Source organism: Colias croceus, chromosome 27 (assembly GCF_905220415.1).
Source record: "Colias croceus chromosome 27, ilColCroc2.1".
NCBI lineage: Eukaryota > Metazoa > Arthropoda > Insecta > Lepidoptera > Pieridae > Colias > Colias croceus.
Window position 1 is genome coordinate 1,232,318 of NC_059563.1, and position 23,129 is coordinate 1,255,446.

Genomic DNA, 23,129 nt, shown 5'->3' on the forward strand with positions numbered 1-23,129 from the left:
GTTATTTTTGTACAAGCCATATCTTCAAAGTGACTCAATTTCACGTGATACGGATCGATGACTCGAAGATCGATCTTGTACGAGAATAGTGTACCTTTATACCGACGTGATGGGTACACTTCAGACAAACCATTCGATACTTTGTTCAAATTTCAGTTCGAAATTTTAACGGTTTGTTTAAGAATAGTATACCTTCTGTCGCAATGTCGAGATGTTCAGAAAAATCATTTTAATGCTTTGTTCAAATTTCAGTTCGAAATTTTAAGGGACAATCTGAGAATTGTAGGTATAGGTAGGTACTTTTTTACTGACGCGGACGTGATGTTCTACAAACCATTCGATATTGTTCAGATTTCAAATTCAAATTTCATTTGAAATTGTAAAATTTAATAGATAGGTTAGTTCAGATTGAAGTTTGAAATTTTAACGGCTTGATAACGTAATTTTTCCAGACCTTTTGATGTAATAAAACAACAACCGCATCATAATACTAGTGTAACGATCATCCTTTTTATCAAATTAAGATTTAGATCCAATTCCTCATGTTTTAAGAAATTACCTACTACACAGGAACTCATACTCCTATAGTCCTATATTATCTTGAAAAACACACAAGTATGTAAAACATGAATAAATATTATGTACATACATAGTCCAAATGTGAGTCCTTGACCGCATCTAAACCGGCTCGAACCGGTTCGTTCAATCCAATATCCCTTTACCAAAACAGAGCTTTTATGCATTTACATTAATAAGCTTCATTTTATTGAATGTAACACCACTTTGGTTTAAGAAGACATAAATTACTGATACATATTTAACACTTTAGGGCGTATATTTACATGAATGATTAGTAATTTTAACTTAACGATAATCTAAACATGTCTGAGAGATAACATATCCGGAGATGAAAAACCGTTATTCCTCGTTAAAAGGATTGTAAACAGAGCCTATCTCTTATTTAAAATATTTAACAAAATGCTATCAAATACTGCTAATAAACATTCGCAATAATTAAGATCTCTATCAACTTAAAGATAACAAATATAAATATTATACTATCTTTTATATCGTAATCTAATAATTTAAAAACAATATAATCGATGTAGAACAGCTCTAAAAATAGAATATGCTACTTAATTTAGTAGATTAACGAATTTAAAAAACCTCACCCAAAAAATAGAACTGCATCCTATTAAAAACTGTCCTGGCTCGTCAACTAGCATACCTAATAATTTCCTATCTTATAAATCAAGCAAGTTTTGTCTATATGAAGCCAGATGTACTAGCTAGCTAGCTTACTGGCACTGGCTTGCTATCATAGCTTGAAAAACTAGCCTCGTGTATCTCGGGCATATTAAGTCATCTAAATAATTTTCATAACTTCAACTTGTCCATGTATTTACGTTAAATAAAATAAAAGCATTCAATACAAACACAATTATCCATTTAACTTCGTGATTTGTGAATGAAATCCAATTAATTCTGAATTAATACATTAATTGTCTAAACAAATTCAGGTAGGTACCTACGTACAACAAAACAGATAATCGAATATAATTAATTTAACAAATCCCGATACACTTGTAAACCGTTTAATCAAATATTATAATCATTTTCCAATCGAGAGCAAGCGATTAATTACTATGAAACAATATCGTGTGTAATGTTAAACATTTTAACATTCTAAATTAATCAAACATAAACGAATGTTAAACCAATACAATAGTATAAAGTTATATTACAAATTCACTTTATTAATTATGCTCATTGAATCAAAACTGTTATTCAAAATTATCATCAAAATTAACCTCTATACAAAAACAAAAACATTTTCTAGTTTATATGAAGCAAATTTATTTATCTACCAAAGATTTAAACAAGTGTGTTAGTACAAGATAAGTTCACAATTAATAGCCAATCGTCGGTCAGTAGTCGAAATTCGATCATCTATACTAATATTATAAAGCTGAAGAGTTTGTTTGTTTGTTTGAACGCTCTTATCTCGAGAACTACTGATCCGATTTGAAAAATTATTTCCGTGTTAGATAGCTCATTTATCGAGGAAGGCTATAAGTTATATATCATCACGTTATAACCAATAGGAACGAAACAATGCGGGTAAACCGCTAGTGTTGCTGTAATACAACTATAAAGACTAAAATCTCAAATCTAAACATAAACAAAACCCAAACAACGGTTTCTATTAAAAAAAGTCTTATCAAATCATCACATAATATAGCAATTAGCTTGAATAGACCGCAGATCTCATTATAAATCCAAACATCATACGTATATAAATATAAATCAAAATCGCTTCAATCGTTCGAAAACTACCTTGAAATTCAAATCCTTGGCCATCCATTCTCAATTTAGTAAACAATTTGACTTATAAATACTTACGATCTAAAACACGAACCATAAATTCATTCATTGCACATTGGCACAGTTTCGCGGATCGAAATTATTCATTCAATGTCTATTAATCGCTGTTCAATACGCATCTGCGGTATTGTTTATTTACTAATTAGTGGTGAATAGAAATGCGATTACGTTCCTTCTGATCTCTTGTAATCTACAAGGATAATGGTTATTGACTTTACAAATTCATCATAATCGTAATTCGTACACATAAAATTGTAGTTATAGCACTTATAGCACACCCCGGACACTCCATACAAAATTATCGTTTTGACAGTCACACTGTAGAGATTGCAAATGTGTGTGTTATCGCTTTATGGTTGGCACATTTGTGACTAGCGTAAAAAAAAATTCGCGTTTTTCTGATGAAATACATCCGTAAACAGCACAATATCCAACCATTTTCTACCACTTTCTACGAAAAACGATAATCACAAATCCAAAATAATAAAATTACTTTAAGTCAATTTGATTAATGTTGTCAATCTTCGTTGCGTATCGTCCTTGCAGACAAATGCGGACCATTTTCAGGCTGATCGTGCGGGGTGAGGTAAGTGTTTGATTTTGGCGGGAGGCGGAGAGTGTCCGTTCTGTAGCGTTGGTGTGTTTATAGATTGTATGAATACATAAGCCACTTTTCAACACACACACAACGACACAACCAAATAGATTCTAGATAAACATAATTTCCTACATACAAAATAGCTCTAAACCTCAATATTCAACTTGTACATACTATTGCTGAACCGCGGAATTACGTCTGCTCTTAAATTAATATTTTGCAGCCTTTTTCATTACCATCCAATCATCCTATTAGTCGTAGCTTGATATTACATAGCCTTCATCCATAAATTGACTAGTTAATATGAATTAATATATACTATACCTACTGCCTCGATAAATTGTCTAAGCGTCCAACATAAAATAATTTTCCAATGAACACCATCCCGTCTTGAGATTATTAGCAAACGAACCACTCTATAACATTACATACATAATATTATATACAAGACTAGCTTTCCAACCGCGGCATCGCCCGTTTTGTCTAAAACCTAATAAATTATATACTAAAACGTGCTAAAACCTTCCTCTTGAATCACTATCTATTAAAAAAACCGCATCAATATCCGTTGCGTAGTTTTAAAGATTTAAGCATACGGGACATAGGGACATGGGGACATAGGGACAGAGAAAGCGACTTTGTTTTATAATTTATACTATACTATGTAGTGATATAACACAGATGCAGTAGGTATATCACTTCGAAACCAATTGTAGGTACCTCTATAGGTACCTATGTACAGCTGCAGCATGTTTCGAATATTTCGCCAACCGCATCGAGCGCATATCCCGATAAACCTTGGCCCTATCTCGCATCGGAAATAACTAATGCATTTACGTGCTTGCGTCGATTGTATGTATGTTTGTGAGGTTGGAGAAATACGGAAGGTGAGGAATTTTATGTTATGTTAGGGTAGGAATTGTTGTCTAATAAAGTGTATCGAATTTAGTCTACTGGGAATGTAAGGTTATTAGAAGGAAAGAAGGAAAATCAAAGAAAAGAGGCACTTCTAATTTTATCTACCAATAGGAAAGCTAAATTATGATTTTCAATTTGATAATAAGTTTCTTATCATCCCAACACTCCTATTTAAGGATAACTTGACTGAAAAAGTAATTCCATTAAAAATAATGAAATAAATTATAATTTAATAAAAATCGTTTACAGCTTAATAAACTTAAAAAGTCTGATACACTCATAAACACAACAACAACTTAATAATTTCACTTTATAAATTCAAAAAATTTCTCTGAATAAATAAATCATATACAATGTCCTCCTCTTCGCAATGTTTTGAGTGCGTTCACATAAACATAACATATTTACGAGTCCAGGATTAAATATTAAAGAACTTTTCCGAAAAAGTCTAAATATAGCTTCTGTTATTCTGTTTTACACGTGTCAATCCAAATGCAACAGATAAAAAAAACTATAGAGTCAAGTGGCTTAGACGTTAAACTATCTAACTACCTTCATTTCTTCAAACTCAAACATTTATTTATTCAATAAGACTTCATCACGAAGCACTTTCGTCTTCATGACATAGTTTCAAAATTAAATAAATAAATTTCTTTATTTGCATAATGTGTGTAAGTACAAAGATAACAAAATTACATTATAGGTCGAATCAACACATTAGCCATAAATGGCGTGCATTTACCACCGTTTCCATAATTTATAATTTCAACCTATAATAATGAATTATCAATGCACTTTACATGACGCTCATTAATTATTCCAATACAACAGTTCAATCAAACGAACCAAGCTAAATCGTTAAAACTATAAACTAACCCGATCCGAAACCCATATAAAAATAAACTAACAGCTGTTACATTCGATTCACCGCCAAAATTACGAGTTGTTTCGTCTAAAAACTTTATTATAAATACAATAGGATACACACATGTTTCTCGTCAGATAAAACAAATGAATATAATGCTCATAAGTAATTGCATTGCTATCTTAAAATCCAACATCAATGAAGCACTTATAACGGATTCCAGAGTAGAAATATAAATAATAATTATATATCTATATGCGTGTATAAATAATTATTGACGCAGTACATTCCATTATGGAATCAATGTGGGCGGAATGATATTCTATCCATATATTATTTAGGTTTGGGATCAATGTTTGTTTAATGGTTTAATGGTTAAGTGTACTTGGACAGGTGTTTTCTTAATGTTGAGATTTAACATTTAAGATGAATTTAAATGCTAAATGAAAACGATTGGGCACTTAAATGTCTATCTGGCAATTAAAATCTATCACCTAAAAAAAATTAAACCCGTCTACGATCGCGGTGTTTGAAATTCATTTTCCGCCGAGTTTAATAATAAATCATGAATCTCTTTGTTCCTTTATCAATGAAGAATAAATAGTGTCGGCTGAAACCGTTACAGTACCGACACTAGTTAGTGCAAACTTTTCTGAATTCACTCTTGCGTTTATTCGCCTCGCGTATTATGGAAGATTAATGAGTTCGCCAGCAATATATTATACAAATACAAAACTAATTTACAATGTTTTCAAACATGTATCTACAATCCGATTGGAAGCATGCAATTAATTTTAAAACACCTAAACAATTTGAAATATTAATTCATCTCTATTAATTTACGATAGGTACGTTCAAACAATAGACAAAATTAAAAACTGGTCGCAAAAAAAAGAAATAAAAAAGCGCGCGTGTCTGACTCACGCGTTCGAAATTAAAAAAAAAAAGAGCGCTCGTAGCTGTCAATACGTCACGTTGACATTTCGGATGAGTCACGCGCCTGTCAGCCAAGGGGGCGGATCGGGATTCGCGCCAAGACGCTTGCCTAGCCGAATGGGCGTCGCGAATCTTGTGTCCATTGGCCGCATCTTTACAACGTTGGATTAGCTCTTTTTGTGTTTATTTTGTTTCTTTTCAACAGTTAAACATCTTAACTTTAGATACAAAGTTACTTGTAAAGTTTGAACACTCTAAGTATCGTCTTATTGAACATGGGTTGACAAAATAATTATCTAAAGTACCTATTTGTTGCGACATAATATTATGAAATGTATCCTAGGATTAGCCACCTATCACAATATGTATTCTTTTAAAATGCCGATTCAACGCTGTTACATATTGACTAGAAAAAAAATGTATTTAGGAAGAATATATTATAAGTAAATCGCCTGGGGAAATTATTAAATAAATAAAAATATTTTTTACCTTAACGTTTCAGATATTCTTTACATTGTTTAACCCCTTATTGCATGAATTATTAAGGAGATGAAATAAAAATTATTTTTTTGCAAAAAAGTGTTTAATTAGACCTTACATTATGAGATCAAATTGAGAAAAAAAATTATTTACTTATATTATAGAAAATATATAACGGCGCCATATATGGACTCGTATGCAGTGTTTGTTGTATTTTTTCTGTCATATATGGCTTCGTATGCAATTAGAAAAAGTAACTAATTAATAAAATAAAAACATATTCCGGACTAATTTCACACACACGGTTGCTAAGCCCCAAACTAAACTTAAGCTTGTATCCTGAATGCTTAGTCAACTCATATGCTACATATACTTTACATAAATCCTATCCTACTTATATTATAAATTCGAAAGTTTGTGAGGGTGGATGTATGTGTATTTGTTTGTTTGTTACTGTTTCACGCAAATACTACTGAACCGACTTCTATGAAATTTAGCACACATAATATAGAGGGTAACTTGGACTAACACATAGGATAGGTTTTATCCCGAAAATCCCACGGGAACGGGAACTATGCGGGGTTTTCTTTGAAAACGCGGGCGAGGCCGCGGGCGAAATGTTAGTACTTTATAAGGATACCTAAATAACACCCAGAATCACAGCCAACTTATACTTCGTGAAATTGCTTAAAACAATTACGTTTGTCATTATAACATAAAAACACGTTATATTTTTCACATAACGTGAAGGAACGAAATTGGAACAATATAGGCATAGCTGACGGGCGTTCTTCTTCCAAATTCGGTAATGACTAATCCCATCGGATCGTACAGAATCAAAGTGAAAATCTAGATGTCCTGCAGGAGTTTTTCGTAGCTTTTTTGCGGTAATTGGCGAGTCTGAAATACTGAGGAGACTCCAGAGATGCCGATGTTTCTAAGTTTTTGAGAGACGACCACGTCTTTTGGTAATAAGAGCTTTCCCTGACTTTCGCATTTGCTCTGAAACGGCTAATTAAAAATCATACAGTGGCATATAGCATGAGTCTGTATTTATTGATGATTTACATGCTTAGCATAGTGAGATAAAAGTGTCTAGGATCGATACTGGAACAATCAGTGAAAGTATCCTTGAATGCTGTGCTTGAATGCATACCCAGCCACATATGACATAATATATTTTGGACGGAATGCATACGAAGCCAAATATGACAGATTTGGAAAAGTACAAAAAAACATGATTAAAGCAAAAAAAAACAACCTAACCAAATGTTTTACCTTATTTTAGAAAGACTAAAGAATGAAGAAATATTTTTTTTCATGGCTTTACTCACCTTTTTGATATTGAAATCTTAATTTGAAAATCACAGTTTTTTCCGCGCACCCAAACCGTCGCACGCGCTAGACTAAATCTATAATATATCTGATGGATAATATTTACACTGTATAAATTAATTACATTCCAATTCTCGATGAAATGCTGTTTAAGATGTAAGGTAGTTTTTTTAGATATTGTTTATAGTTAGCCTATAAAAAATTCATAAACTTCGTCGTCCATATATGGCTCTGTATGCGGTAAGGGGTTAAGTATCGTATAAGCCGTCTTATACAAATTGCCCGTGACACAAATCTCAAAGAAATAAATCGCCATAAAGAGAGTCATAAAATAATTTCAGATGAAAATTCAATTTAAAGACTATCGCCCTAAAGAAATAAAAATAAGATCAAAGCTCTCGGAAACAAAGCCGCTGTAAAATGTTTGTGGAACAATCGTAAATCAATTGGGACTTGAGTAAAGGAAAAAAACTTGTCTACGGCCGTTCCGTTTGACTTTTAATGAGTTGCCAATACCAATAATAATTACCCGTGATTTGTATGTATGCGCCTTTATTCTCTTTTTGAATTCACGAGTGTGGCAATATAATTTTACCGCACTTTTACGTTCGACCAAATTAAAAATACATTTCTTTTTTACGATGCGCTTAACATCTTTGGTAACGGCACACATCCTGCTTGCATTGTACATTTTTAATTGCTTAAAACGGGTATTGCATCAACAAACAAAATACCTAATTACTATGTAGACATAAATTTTTAGGTATCGTTATATATAACAAACATTTAATATTGAGTAGTAAGTAATTATTGTTAACACCGGAAACACGTATTGGAAATATGTCGTTAAAAACGTGTTCTGTTTAAAATTTTTATTATCAATGAAAAAAAAACATTTTTAAATTGAAAAATAATCTGATAGGCTCTAAAAATACACTTAATATTATTATTAGCAATACAGCATTACACATCAAGTTTTTTATCAGATCAAAAAACAACATCGTCACATTAATCATGTTTTATAATGTACGTAGCATAACAAATCTATAATTTATGGTCCGTATAGCATTGCCTAAATGGCCTAGTATACTTTACAATTATTTCCCGCCCTTGAACCATAGAGAACACCACTTTTATCGATCACGAAGTACAAACATAAAGAATTAAAGTCGATTACGTTTGTAGGCCGTAAATCATGAGGTACAATATTAAACTACGTTCAAACAGTCGTTCAAAATCGATTCCAAACCGCACAGATTAATAATCGAGCAAATGTTACCTGGCTGTGTTGGAATAAAATCGATTTAAGTGAAACTTTTCGCGTTACTACAACTTGCGACGAAATATTTTCCGAGTAGGTATGATACCTTCAACGTCTTTGGTTATAGATTGGGGATCTCTTTTTGGTTTTCTGACCGAACTTTTAGCAAGTTTTAAACAAATGCTGTTACATTTTATAGATGGTATTGATGGCTTTTTCTTTTTAAAATATACACAGTAATCAATAATCATACAACACAAGGGTAATTAGTAGGTAAAAAACTGAATACAAAACGACTAAATAAATCGAAATTGAATCTCAATGTTATCTTCCCTCATAAAATGAATTAAAATTTTCTATAATTAACATTTACGTTAAGTACGTACAAAATATAGTACATATTTCTAATTTCTATATCTCATGTAAGTAATATTCTAATGTAGTTATATTGCTGTAAAGTTTCATTCAAATCTGTCAAATCGTTTTTTCGTGACTAAATAACAAATATTCATCGTTACAAACTTTCGCATTTATAATTTAGTGGGAAGTAGGATTGCGTGATTCAAACATTGAACATTCTAAGCGGAAAATTCTGTTACAATTAGTTATATCTAGATGAAACAAAAGAATGAATTCTCAACTGCATAGATTCGCGTCATATTCTTGGGAGAACAACTTTTTAGTACCTTAGAAAATTCAATTAAAATCCGCTGTGTGCAAACCTATAACAATCGCTATGTTTTAATGTCATTTAGATTCTTCAGGATGAAATTGTTTTTACCACAACACAATGTAAATGTGATAATAAGTTGTTGGTAAAGTTTATTAATCAGACAATACTTTCCAGTATTCTGAACCAAATATTGTTTATGCATCTTATGACGGAATACCCACACAAATATTATAAAAATTTATTATTACTTTAAACCACATTGTAATAAATTGTATAACAACACTTGACTGTCCTTAACATTTTTTGCTACTCAAGCAGTAATTCTGACATTTAAAATATTAATTATATCTTTATTACACTTCTGCTTGTTAATTTTTTTCCTTATTGCAAACACAAATAAAGATAATCATTCAAAATTTAACACTGTGAAGGTAATTAAACCAAAATCAAGTTATTTCTTTGAGCGGGACAAATCCAACCTATTTCTCTGCATCATTTTAGCTTCAACTTCAATCAAAGGAACTAACATACACTCACATTCTTTGCACTCATCTTATAATATAAAAATGAATCCCAAAATGTGTTGGTAAGCGCATAACTTTAGAACAGCTGAACCGATTTCTTTAATTCTTTTTTTATTACATTCCTTGAAGTACGAGGATGGTTCTTATAATCTTGATGTAGAGAAAACGTGAATATGACCACGGGCGAAGCCAGGGCGGACCGCTAGTTTTAAATACATTTCTGTACAAGATAACAACTACAATGTTGTTTTGCAATACAGCAACAAAATGATATAATAATAAAGATCTTGCACTCGCTTTCAATCACAAAATTTTTATACAATCAATATTTTAAAACAAACAGATTGTACACATTAAATGATGAATAAATTGACATTACAGTAGCTAATAATGCATTCCTTATCAGGTCAATGATTTATTACCTTTATCAGTATTTTTTATCATACTTGTGAGGCAGTTATACTGAATTTAAAAATGAAAGAATGTTTTAATATGTTTATAGATGGCAATAGTATTTGTACTTGTGTCTTTTGGCATGTTATAAAATATAACTTTTTGTGTGCTATTAACCCATAGACCACCGAGCCCAATGAGACCACGACACAATAGATTATCTATTGTGTCTGTGATTCCGGGGGCTGAGGGATTAAAACAACATGATTGCATATTCTATAGTTTCCTTGAAGTAGAAATTTCGAGCATGTTATGTGTTAAATATTTCTAAGTTTTTCATTACTTTGCTTAATATAATAATGCATTTAATGCATATCTTCAATATGTGCTATATTCTTAAATTCATATACACATCCAATTATTCATCTTAGTAAATAATTTGCAGTTGGCTTAGATTTATCCACTTATGGTTAAGTCTACACAAAATTAATTTTAATATAAAAATATGGGTTTGGACAATAATTGACTATTGAGTACATTAAATTAAAAGCTTTTAAGGTATTAAGAACTTGGTGTTAATATAATATACACTTTAAATGGCTAAATTAGTTTGTTTAGGAAACATTAGCTGCCCGTAATTTTCGAACATTTAAATACTTTATTGAATAATTTAATGAACTCCGGATGTACTTCATAAAATCATAATTACGGAAACGCAAATGTCAACCAAATTAGCTGTTAATATTGAATCACGATGGAAACGTTCGAGCATTTAAAAATATAATAAAAATAACTTTTTGAAAACAGAATTTGCTTTGACGGGTAGACTTCCTACGAAAATAATTTTCCCGCCGGCGTGCCGCACCTAGACAAGACCGCGTCAATCACATTCACGGCGTAATTGACAGCCCGGTATTCGGCTATTTTGGACATCCACAAGGAAAACATTCACAAATATAAAAACTTATACAAAGTAAACCCTTCCCAAAGATACAAGCCGACTTGGCAACATCTTTTTGTCATCTGTCAAAGTAACCTCAAATACAAAATAACAATATAACGTGGTTCTGACAAAACACAAATATCAACACCGTTATTCGGTCAGTATAAAGACGAGTTACTAATGGTTTTCCGATATATTCGTATACGTACACAAAGCTTACGAGGTAAAACATGATTGTAGTCTGTAGAAAACACGGCCATTTTCGTTTAAGTGTACATAGGAATTTGTCAATAGTAGCTAATTCAACTCGACTCACCCTTTCAACATCCAGGTCCAGTCCTGAACACAGTCTTTTGCCGCCACCACCACCGTTGTAAGCCATCATGCACCACAATACAAAACACAAATCACAACGAAACGCGATCTAAAAAACAACACCAATGCACCGTCTTCCTCAAAAGCCGCAAGCAGACTGATTGAACGATTGAAAATTGCAAACCAACAACACGCGAATGAAAGACAGAGCGGCAACGCGGCGCAATCTTCAGTTCAGGAGTGAACGTAATAACACACAGTTCCACTTTTAGAAATTATTTAATATCGGTCAGTAGAACTCACTGTTTTTTTTTAAATAATGTTTTAACATTTAATTTGAAATATTAAAAATATATAAAAAGTACACTTTATGCATATTTGTAAAATATATACACTTTGTCTTTTTATATTTCTAAACGTAACTTTCAGTCAGAAAAGTTCATTGTCCCTTTAAAAAAGTTGCCATCTAGATGAACACTACTAATTTATCGGTACATTTAATTTTTTCAGAATATACATGTGTAAATTGGTACAGTTGTAACTAAAAGTGAATACGGTCAAACAACAGATGAATAGTACTAAATTGTTTACGACTATACCATTGGGAGTAAATACTATAAATAATTAAATCATTATATTGACCAGACTATGAAAAAATTACGTATGAAAATTATTGTTCTAAGTCATTAGCTGAAAAGAAAAATATATATAATATTATAAACTTCATCCTTATGCAATCAACTATGGTATATAATGGTATATAATATTATATACAAAATAATGTACACTCAATGAAATCATAATTATCCTAAGAGCAATTAACCTATAGAGTTCTTATATTAAGACAGAACAAAATACATATTTTATAATCTACTTACTCTTAGTCAATAACAGCATAAGCCAGATTGAGATAGCGATAGAGTATCTGCACTGTCTTCAAACGTAGCGCGCCGGCAGTCAGTTTGTTTTCCAACCAGCTGGTGGGCTCAGTGCGTCAAGTGTTTTTAACGAAATATTTAGAAAATATAAAGTGTACAGTGTTTCTTTTTATTTGTCAGTGTGCTAAAATAACTATTGTATGTTTAGCAACCGGCTATCACTAGTCGAATGGGAGTTTTGGATAAAAACAATGTAAAAATATCTTTCCATCGGTAAGTGATTTTCAGCAAATTGATAAATATTTATGTTTTAAACCTATTTGAAGGTTTTATCAAGCGCTTTTTTGTAATTTTATGTTGTAACTGTAACATTTACCCACTTTATGGGGTTGTGGAATATAAAATAATGAAATAATTTTTAAAAAACGTCACAATAATATCACGTTTGGCATTTTGTTTACCACCGTAGTGTTGTAACACATCTAGCGTATATTATCGATTTATGACAAAAAATCTATTTCATATTAACGTTGATTTATTTATTTTGTTTCATAAATCAGATTTATATGTAGTTGTTGTTGCAAATAATAGATGTAAATTTTTTACCGCAGGAAAATAAAACATACCACGTGGTTGTTTTATTTGCACTATGTGTTTTAGTTTTCGTTTGTTGTTTATTAATTTCTCTTTCAGATTATTAATAAATTCATTTTGTTTTAGATTTCCAGAGCTAAATAAAAAATGGGTATAAAACGTGAGACATGAGTTGATTGGACGCCGCCACAATTTGCAATATTGTGTTCACTGCATTTCGAGCCTACGTGTTATCAAGATGGATACTCTAGAAGAATTGTGCAATCTTACGCTTACGTTTTTTTTTTGTTCCTGTAGATAATAAATACATTTGATTAAAGAGAGTGAATTTTTAATTTGAAATTTTTTACACATAAGTTACCTACTTTAAATGTGTAACTATGTGAAAATTAAACGGTTGATTAAATGACAGTTCTCATAGATGAGAAACTACTATTGAAATACATACTTAATATACATGCGTTTTCAAAGAAAAACTCGCATAGTTCCCATTCCTGTTGGATTTACGGGATCAAAAGTAATTTTTCCAAATTTCATTGTAATCGGTTTAGTAGTATTCGCGTGAAAGAGTAACAAACATCCATCCTCACAAACTTTCGATTTATTAGTAGGATGTTAGGAAAATGTTTTCATTAAGACTGTCCTTTTATTAACTTGTTAAAATGCTGCATGATTCCTTCATGCTGACTGTGCCTTTCTCCTCACTCCTTTAACTTTATCATCATTTCCTTCTTTATTTTAAATTACATTTCAAGTTTTAAAATTTCTTTTATAATGTACTAACTTTCCGCCCGCGTTTTTAAAGAAAATCCTGCACAGTTCCCGTTCACGTGGGATTTCCGGGATAAAACCTAACCTATGTGTGTATGTACAAAATTTCATTGTAATCGGTTCCGCAGTGAAAGAGTAACATCCCTTCTCACATAATTTCGCATTTATTATATACGTAGGATTAAACAAATAATGTATTCAACTGAAATTAATTATAAGTTTTGTTTTTTTATTATTTATTATTTCACGAAACCGTAAATGCAAAATACATTCACGATTTTATCGATTGAAGCACATCCCATCACTATCACCTTCTATCTATCTAAATACGTACCTATAGTAAAAATGGTGCCATGACTATGTTGAAACGTAGCTTGTTGTCTATAGCTGTCTCATTCTTTCATACGACGTTTTCTTTAGATAGAGAGAAACAAATATATGTAAATTGTATACGCTCGATACAAGTACTCTATAGGTTAATTGCTCTTAGTAATTATCAGTAAATTCTATTCGGGGACTCTAGCAACACTGTTTGCCACAGATAATAGATATTAGATAAATAATAATTGTAAAGTGTAAACAAAACAAACCAAAAAATAATGCAAAAATAGTAAATGAGATATGAAAATATGTGGAAAATATAATAAAAGGATTAATTATGAATACATTAAATGAAGAAGAGATTAAAATTGAATATAATGAGAACTCGTCATATGATCCTTTAGCCGAAGATTTTGAAAACACTGTAAGAGAAAAAAATAACAAGATTGAGTGTGAGAAAGATGATTTTGCAGTTGATTGCCAGGAAAATAATACGCTGTTTAATACATACAGTATAGAGGTAAAATTAGTACGTTTTTTGATATCAACTACCTTCTAGCTAACATTTCTATTTCATATCTATAAACATTTGAGGTTATTTTTTGAAGAACCTACGTAACTGATGAAATGAAAGTTAAAATTAAACTATTTATAATATTTTTCAGGATACTGACATAAACTGGTACAAAGAAATTGATGACAACGGCAGATATTTATGTAAATACTGCGATCTAAATTACTCCACCATTCAAACACTTCAATATCATATAACAAGGAAGCATTATGACGAAGCGAAAGATCTGAAAAATTTAATATCAAATAATAAACGGAGGCATAAAATCAAGTGTCATAGATGTGAAAATAAGTTTCAAAGTGTAAAAGATTTAAAAGCTCATTTTGATACTTACCACAGAACAGCTTATCTTCATAAATCGTGTCTGTACTGTGATGCAACATTTAATACTGAAGATGAAATTACTGAACATCAGCTTAATGTTCATGAAACAATTAAAAAACCACTATTTTTATGTTCAATATGTGGATATCGCACTGCAAAGAAATCACACTACCATCAACATCAAAATACTCACTCCTCTATAAAAGGGATGAAATGTAAATACTGCGATTACAGTACTAATTACTCGCCCAATTTGAAGATACATGAACGAATTCACACTCAAACGAAACCGTATAAATGTGATTATGGAAACTGTACCTATTCTTGTGCAGCCAAATCAGCTTTACGCAGTCACAAATTAAAACACTATCCTGATGAAAACATGTTATATTGCGATAAATGTAGTTATAAAACTGTTTATAAGCAGACACTTAAAAAACATCAAGATAGTCATAATAGAAATAGTATAGGAATAAGAATTGTGTAAGCAAGTGAAAATTATTATGGGTACGGAATTCAGAAAAATGTTTCTGATTTAGAACGACTATGACTTCTGCTGTTGCCTTCAAAAGATCACCCAAATATTTACACTTGGTAATACTTTCATATTTATGTCTAAATTAACTTGCAGTGACAAACAGTACTTTTGGTGTATATAATACTAGTGGTCCGCCCCGGCTTCGCCCGTGGTACATATTTACATCCTCGTACTTCAAGGAAGATAATAAAAAAGAATTATCGAAATCGGTTCAGCCGTTCACATGTGATGCCATGACAACACGAAACGGGTTTCAATTTTATATAATTTATATAGATAACGTAATAAACAATAATAATTTGTATTTCAAGATATATGCTATTGTATACTATATTTATAAATGAAAAAACAGACATTGTGTTCACATTTTTAATATCTTACAGTACTACAAGTAATGTAAATCAACATTCTTACCTACTACTACTATTTACATATGGAAATAATTATAAATACAATTTTACAAAAAATTTTGGTGCTCAAAGCAATTACAGATCAAAATACTTTTTTGTATATTTCAAATATATCCTTTTAACGACTCATAATGGCTTAATAGTTTTATTTTATATTCACTAATGTGGAGTTGGTTTATGTCCGTCAACATAAAAGTTTCTTGTGGCTTTCGGTAACTGTAGCTCCATTCCTTCAAGGTCTTTGGTTAATGTTATCTGGCAACCTTTATAAAAAATACACAAATATTTAATACACATTTATTCATTATTTCATCAGTATAATATTTAATAAGAAAATTGGACACATGTAAAATTAGTCTCTGGATATATTGCATAGTTCAGTGATAATATTAAAAATAGAGTAGGATTGCTGCTTAGATATTGAGCAATCTCAATAATGCTAGAATATGTTAATTTATAATTTTAAAGTTTGCTGATGATCTTTTACAATTTACTTCCATCAAAACCAAGTCATACAAACATAACTTAAAAGTTAATGTCACTCTATTGACAATATTCACGGGCAGCTTGAGTTAACGGCTGAGCGATGTACACGGACTTCTACCAACGCTCGAGCTGTTGATTTTCAATGAATGAAGGGGGGGAGGAAGCTGTCAACAGCTCTAGCGCAGTCAACGGCTCGAGCACTGAGCAGTCAGTGTATGCCTCACAACCACTCGCGAGCCGTCGACGGCACGGTGGAATTTCGGCATGCAAGTTGACGGCTTGAAGTGGTCGCGACGGCTCGAGCCATGATGTGTACTGCGGTGTATGAATGTCTATAGTTTACCGCGTAGTCGCGGCTTCAAGCTGTCGGTCTCAAATGCTTGAAGTGGTCCGTGTATGTCCGCCCTAAAGCTGCATCATTAAAAAAATAAATATTAAATCTTACCCAATCTAGAATTTTCTTTCAAAAACGGTGCCATGTCCAAAAGGTCATCTTCCTTCTCTTCAGATGGAGGTAGTTTATCACAATAATCATGATTTACATAAACGTGGCATGTTGTACATGCTAGTGAAGCTTCACACGCTCCTAGAAAAAAGAAATTTAAATATTAAATGATAATTTGAAAAAATTTAATATAGAAAAAATACCAAGTTACAACTTGATACTACCAAGTAAGTTAACTTACTATGTATAAATTGACAAAGAATTGCATTTATACAAGTAAATAAGGATTTTATTAGTTTTATTGATAACTTAAATATATAATACAACTAACCTTCCATTTCAATGCCATATCTGTGCGCTAAATATAATACATTATCTCCTACTTTACCTCTTACTTTGGTTTTCTTACCATCTTTATCAACATACACTACATTTACCCTGTAAACAGTTTAATCATGTAAGTATATTTTCACCAACTTAAATTATCTTATATTAATTTACTACGCTACTCTTTGCCTATGAACAAAGTATACAAAAAAAAATGAAACATTAAACACAGGCACAACTTGAAACAGCGCAAAAAAGATGTGAGACAAGTCTTTAAAGATAAGCATTTTTATTTAATTTATGACACTTACACTTCGTCTTCTGACTTAGGATCCTGCCATTCGTATTCACCATGCCTTAGACCTAAATGAAAATAGTAATAATTAGTTACAATACGTAAATTTTGTACAAAATTGAGCACTAGATTATTATATTACCTGCAGATACGTGAAATTGGCTCTTTTGTACGCACTGTGCGATTTTTCTGACCTTATGTGCTGTTAAATTGAGACATCTTAAAGAACGAATCATTTTGGTAATATTTCATAATACAAACACCATTTATTATTAAAGTTGTATGATTTTTCTTTCAAATTCAAAATTGCGAGAGGTTATTTTGATTGAACATTTACGAATGACAAACAAGTCAAACATTGTAATGTCATTTGTCAACAATGTCAATGTGTGAATTATAAATGTCAACAAGACTTCATGGCAGTATCAGCTGATTTTTAAATCTACAATCTATATTTTTGTTGGTTTATGGACGTATTCAGAAAGAAAGCTGGAAACTTATTTAACCGCTTACCGGCGCTTGTCAGCGTTGGTTAGTTCTACAGTGGTTCTACTTCTACACATAGGATATTTTGTGTAGAACGAACGGATATTTCCTGCGCGGGTAACCAGCGCTGATAAGCACTTATAAGTTTCCAGCCATCTTTCTGAAATCCGAATATGCCCTTATGCTCTGTCCTGATATATTTTTTTTAATATTATTCTCACTAACATTCTGATAAATTATTCTGTGCTAGTTTATATTGATGTCATTCAATTTATAAAAACTTATAGAACTTTTGTTTTGGTATTTAAATATCGAGTCTACAAAATACTTACAATATCAAACATTCATTGAAGAAAATTACGAACTTGTTTTAGGTTTTTAAAATTACGTTGTACACGTTTTTGTGTATTGTTACAAGCTTTGTACCTTTGTGCGTATTCAGAAAGAAAACTTGAAACGTACAAGTGCTTATCGGCGCTTGTCAGCGCTGGTAACCCGAGCAGGAAAATATATGAACAAGCGGCGATAAGCGCTGATAGGCGCCTATAAGCGGTACCTACCTACCTTGGTACCTACAGAAAAAACTTGGTCTTTTGAAATTAGTTTTATGCTATGGTAACCACAGAGCAAGTAATGATGGTCGATGGACGATTAGGTATCTTTCAAAGATGACTGAAAGAGCCGAGGAAAGAGCACTCAAAAGTCAAAATGTCAAATGTCAATATGTCATCAATAATCAAACTTATCAAAGGCATAGGCATCAGCATAATTTTCATAAAATGAAATTAATACCTATAATTTTAATTAGATATTAATTTTGCATTTTCATAAAAAGTACAATGTAACATAGATGTTAAATTTAAATATTATATAGTAATTATTAATTATAATTTCGTAATAAGATTGATGTTGTGAATTTGGGTGATAGCATATTAAATAGGTACATAAGTCGGTAAGTTTTATGACCAAATGACGTGTATATTCCAAGACTTTTTAACCTTGTACTTGTAATTTTTTACCATTCAATTGTTCATAAAGTTAAAAATAAACTTACTTATCTATTATGGGAATACTTATTTATCTTTTATCCATTCTATTTTTGTAAGTAAGATTCTCTTATCACATAGAATTATTCCATTAGTTTTCTATTATCAATAACACTGTCAATCCATGTCTTTTGATAACGCATGTTTTGATAAAAGAAATAATTTTTTGTTCACGGCCTACTGAGTTTTAAAAATCACACATAGGGGGATAGGGGCTTTTTTATCACAACATAGTAGAAACAAAGTCGCTTTTCGCCGTCTGTGTATCTGTATGTATAGATCTTTAAAACAATGCAATGGAATGCCATTTATTTTAATAGAAAGAGGAGTTGTTGGTGATGGTTTTAGTACAAAGTTGTTGGTTGTAGATAAGGCGGGAGGCTAATATTGTTTAAAATATATACAAGCCATATTATTCCTTCAGCTCCTGGAATCACAGACACAATAGAAAATCTATTGTGTCGTGGTCTCATTGGGCTGCTCGGTGGTCAAGGGGTTATAGTAAGGCCTTACTATAATGTGGCTTGTCCTAGTAAAAATATTTTGTTTTTCAGCCATAAAATAATAAATAAAATCTTGAAATTAAATTGTCACATTTTTTTCAGATATATAAAAGGCAACAATGACTGATAAAGTTGATATAAAAGTCAAAAAGATCGACGAAAGAAAGGATCCCACTTTACTCTTGCCAGATGAACCAATGTCATACGAAATAAAGCCAAAAAGGAAAAAGAAAAAGAAAATACAAGAAGACCCTTTTAAAGATATTGAAGAAAATGTAAAATTACCAACAGTCGCTGTGTTCGATCCATCGTCTGATTCTGTATTGGATCCAGAAGTAAATATAAAAGTTGAAAATATTGAAGTTGAATTGGATTTTAATGATGTGAGTACGTTTGAAAACTTATTTCTATAATATAGAATTGTAAAAACATACATAACTATAGGCATACAAGCTGTTTGAATTACTGTACTTATGTTGTTGTAATTGGATTTATATAAAAATCACCTTGTTAAATGAACATCATTTCAAATTTAAATATTAAAACAAAAACATCATACTACCATTCCTGATATAGACCTGTTTATCTGAATTAGTAGACAACTACATTAATGCTATTTACTTATTATTTATAATTTTTTATGCTTTTAACTTCCATCTACTATTTTTAATCTTGTATACTACCCTCGTAAAGTGTTTTGTAAGACATTTATTGAATAATTTATTTCTTATTACAGTTTGCAAATGATCATGGCTTAATGATGGGTACAAACAGTGATGACAGCCAGCCCGAGCCCATAGTCAAACTAGAACAAGATAATAAAGAAGCTACCCTTCTAACTTTTGAAAATATCATCAACGATAAATCAATTTGCAAAGTGTGCCATCTAGTCTTTCGAACGCCAAAAACATTACGAATGCATCAGAAAAGGAAGCACAAGGTGTTCAGACGGTCATTTAAACATATATGTGATCATTGTGGTATGTCGTATGAGACAAAGAACAGTTTAGTAGCGCACATGAAAAGGAAGCATGGACCAGATTCCACGCCTGATGACAGAGAAGAGAGGACGTGTGATGTGTGTGCTCTAGTCTTTAAAGGCATGGCTAGGTTGCGTATGCACATGCGAAGAAAACACGGCTCTTTTGAAGAGTCCTTCAAACATATTTGCGAGGACTGCGGACTGACATATGATAAGTACAGGAGTTTAATAGTACACATACAAAGAAAGCATTCGAAAACAGACGAGCCAATCACAGATCAGTGGTTCAAATGTCCGTTTTGTCCGAAAGGATTCGGTAAACGGGAAACTTATGTTAGACATGTACAGAGAAAACACAGGGTAAATGATGAAGAAACAAGCAAGAATCAAGAAGTTGGAGAAGATATTGGGAAAGTGGAAAGTACAGAAACAGGAGAGATATGTTGTGCCGAGTGTCCATTGGTTTTTTCGTCATTGAACTATTTAAAACTGCATATGAGACGAAAGCATAACGCCTTTAAGGATAACTTTCGACTGAAATGTAAAATATGTAACTTGTCTTATGATAAAATAGAGAGCTTAAAGCGCCACATTCGCAGAAAACATGATAAGGGGTCCAATTGCGATGTGTGTAATAAGCAATTTGATACTCGAGAACTGTACTTAAATCATACCCACGAAAGATTGGTTAGAGAATGTACAATTTGTGGATTAATATTTGCGTCCCAAAGTGGTCTAGGTAAACATTTACGATGTACGCACAAGATTGTTCAACCGAAGACTGTTTTCTGCCATATTTGTAACGAAGGTTTCAATGATAAACGTCAATTAAAGCTGCATTATTTAAGAGTTCATTTAAATGTATCTTATACTTGTCGATTTTGTAAAAAAGTGTTCAAAGCGAAGGAGAGTTACAGACGCCATGTTGTATTTAAGCATCAAAACAAACGTCCAAATAGTGAATTGCAAACTTGTGATCAATGTTCTGAAACGTTTTCTGATGAGTTTGAGCTCAGTCGACATTTCGATTTAGTGCACCGGCGAGCAGAGGGAACACAAGAAACAAATAATGTAGTTATAAAAAAAGAAGATGCAGATATACCGAATTCATACCAATGCACAAAGTGCACGGAAAACTATATGTCTTGGGATCAATTGAAATTGCATTACGAGCAAAACCATTACATTCTAGCCGAAACACAGTGTCAAGTGTGTGGCGAAATAATACCTGGTAACGAACTACAGAAGCATATGAAAGATGCGCATACAGATAACAGCATGCGATGTAGATATTGTGAATATGTTACGAATAATAGAGCGAGTATGACTCAGCATATTTTAAGGCATAAGAATGCGACTACGTTGAACTGTCATTTTGAGAATTGTAAATATAAGACATTTTATGAAGGTGCAATGGAGAAGCATAAGCGTAAACATGAAGACCAGGGTGTCAAGTTACAGTGTACCCAGTGTCCGTTCCAGACGATGAATAAGTATATATTGAAGTATCACGAAGAAGCGCATATGACGGGTAAGAAACGGTATTCGTGTGATCAATGTGATTACGCTACAGTTTTGCCTGCGAGCTTAGTTCAGCACAAATATAAACATTCCACAGAAAAGAGATTTAAATGCGAAATGTGTCCGTTTGCTACAAAGTACAATACGTCGTTACGTTTTCATGTTAAGAAAAAACATTGTGATCTCCCATCTTAATGTTGTTAAATGTTGATTGTTTATGAAATTAAAATTATTGGTGTTTTGACGATTTAATTTTATTTCATACTAACTACTCCGGCAGGCATAGAAAACTACTATATTCAGTAAAGTATACAGTTTGTAAAATTTTTCTATATTTTTTTATATTTCCTTTCCTTATATTTCCTTTTACTGACAATAACGAATAAAAGTATACAGTTTGTAAAATTTTTCTATATTTTTTTATATTTCCTTTCCTTATATTTCCTTTTACTGACAATAACGAATAGGTACACCAAAATAAGAATTATCAAAATCAGTCCAACCATTCAGACCATTCATGTGTGCCCTGACCAAGGGAAATAGGGATTAATTTTTATAGAGATTATTAATTATGTCTAGTCAATGATATACCTACTATTAAGATGTTAGAACTTGGTCGGAAATTAATTTCTGTATTTGTAAATTCCCGCTAATAATAGGTTTAACTTGCCAATTGTTTACTAATTAAAATATGATCATATTATGATCTAAAGGCAATTTTGTTCTAGGGTTGACTTTAGAAACTTGCGGCACGAATTTCGGCGTGATTTTAATTTTTTTCGATCGATAATAATGCCCCGAAACATACATTAGCGGCTTTTCGTGCGGAAACGTGTAATTACAGAGAAATCTTAATTTGAATTTTTGAGGCTATGTTCAAAATTGTTTGAGTTACATTGACAAAACTACCTACAAGAATTTCGTTTGAAAGAGATAACAAATGTCAAAATGTACATTAAAAACCATAGTTCCTTCATAGTTCATTCAAAAGCATGATGCTGA

General features: G+C 31.7%; 4 protein-coding genes across 8 annotated transcripts in view; 2 read left to right on the forward strand and 2 right to left on the reverse strand.

Annotated features, from left to right (window-relative positions):
• Positions 1–11,795, reverse strand: part of LOC123703696 (heterogeneous nuclear ribonucleoprotein L) — a 332,552-nt gene extending 320,757 nt beyond the window's left edge. For 2 of the 4 annotated variants that reach the window (XM_045651779.1, XM_045651777.1), the window contains exon 1: positions 11,628–11,795. In XM_045651779.1, coding sequence (XP_045507735.1) covers positions 11,628–11,696 — 69 coding nt within the window. In that variant the 5' untranslated portion in view covers positions 11,697–11,795. The remainder of the gene's footprint in view (positions 1–11,627) is intronic. The other 2 variants (XM_045651780.1, XM_045651778.1) reach the window with 1 other exon arrangement.
• A 2,714-nt stretch (positions 11,796–14,509) lies between these two features.
• On the forward strand, positions 14,510–15,861 carry LOC123703705 (zinc finger protein 208-like). The gene is made up of 2 exons (XM_045651796.1): positions 14,510–14,710; positions 14,856–15,861. Exons 1-2 carry the CDS (start codon positions 14,528–14,530, stop codon positions 15,573–15,575), a joined length of 903 nt encoding a protein of 300 aa, XP_045507752.1. The 5' UTR covers positions 14,510–14,527; the 3' UTR covers positions 15,576–15,861.
• A 201-nt stretch (positions 15,862–16,062) lies between these two features.
• LOC123703709 (adrenodoxin-like protein 1, mitochondrial) lies at positions 16,063–17,930 on the reverse strand. The gene is made up of 5 exons (XM_045651801.1): positions 17,732–17,930; positions 17,606–17,657; positions 17,299–17,405; positions 16,968–17,108; positions 16,063–16,299 (listed from the first exon to the last, which is right to left on the reverse strand). The coding sequence occupies exons 1-5, from the start codon at positions 17,823–17,825 to the stop codon at positions 16,196–16,198; spliced, it is 498 nt and encodes a 165-aa protein (XP_045507757.1). The 5' UTR covers positions 17,826–17,930; the 3' UTR covers positions 16,063–16,195.
• Positions 17,931–18,812: 882 nt separating this feature from the next.
• LOC123703694 (zinc finger protein 808-like) lies at positions 18,813–22,371 on the forward strand. 2 transcript variants are annotated; one of them, XM_045651774.1, is made up of 3 exons: positions 18,813–19,027; positions 19,727–20,007; positions 20,361–22,371. In XM_045651774.1, exons 2-3 carry the CDS (start codon positions 19,744–19,746, stop codon positions 22,320–22,322), a joined length of 2,226 nt encoding a protein of 741 aa, XP_045507730.1. In that variant the 5' UTR covers positions 18,813–19,027; positions 19,727–19,743; the 3' UTR covers positions 22,323–22,371. The 2 variants fall into 2 exon arrangements, with proteins under 2 accessions (XP_045507730.1, XP_045507731.1); XM_045651775.1 differs by having other exon boundaries at positions 18,813–19,015.
• The last annotated feature ends 758 nt before the right edge of the window (positions 22,372–23,129 follow it).

What these genes read in the sequence shown, in the direction of transcription:
- LOC123703709 (XM_045651801.1), bottom strand. Translation starts at nt 17,825, where the DNA reads ATGATTCGTTCTTTAAGATGTCTCAATTTAACAGCACATAAGGTCAGA. An exon ending in CCAATTTCACGTATCTGCAG is followed by an intron (nt 17,658 to 17,731) that starts GTAATATAATAA and finishes ATTTTCATTTAG; the next exon opens with GTCTAAGGCATGGTGAATAC. An exon ending in ATATGGCATTGAAATGGAAG is followed by an intron (nt 17,109 to 17,298) that starts GTTAGTTGTATT and finishes TCTTTTTTCTAG; the next exon opens with GAGCGTGTGAAGCTTCACTA.
- LOC123703705 (XM_045651796.1), top strand. Translation starts at nt 14,528, where the DNA reads ATGAATACATTAAATGAAGAAGAGATTAAAATTGAATATAATGAGAAC. An exon ending in TTAATACATACAGTATAGAG is followed by an intron (nt 14,711 to 14,855) that starts GTAAAATTAGTA and finishes AATATTTTTCAG; the next exon opens with GATACTGACATAAACTGGTA.
- LOC123703694 (XM_045651774.1), top strand. Translation starts at nt 19,744, where the DNA reads ATGACTGATAAAGTTGATATAAAAGTCAAAAAGATCGACGAAAGAAAG. An exon ending in TTGAATTGGATTTTAATGAT is followed by an intron (nt 20,008 to 20,360) that starts GTGAGTACGTTT and finishes TTCTTATTACAG; the next exon opens with TTTGCAAATGATCATGGCTT.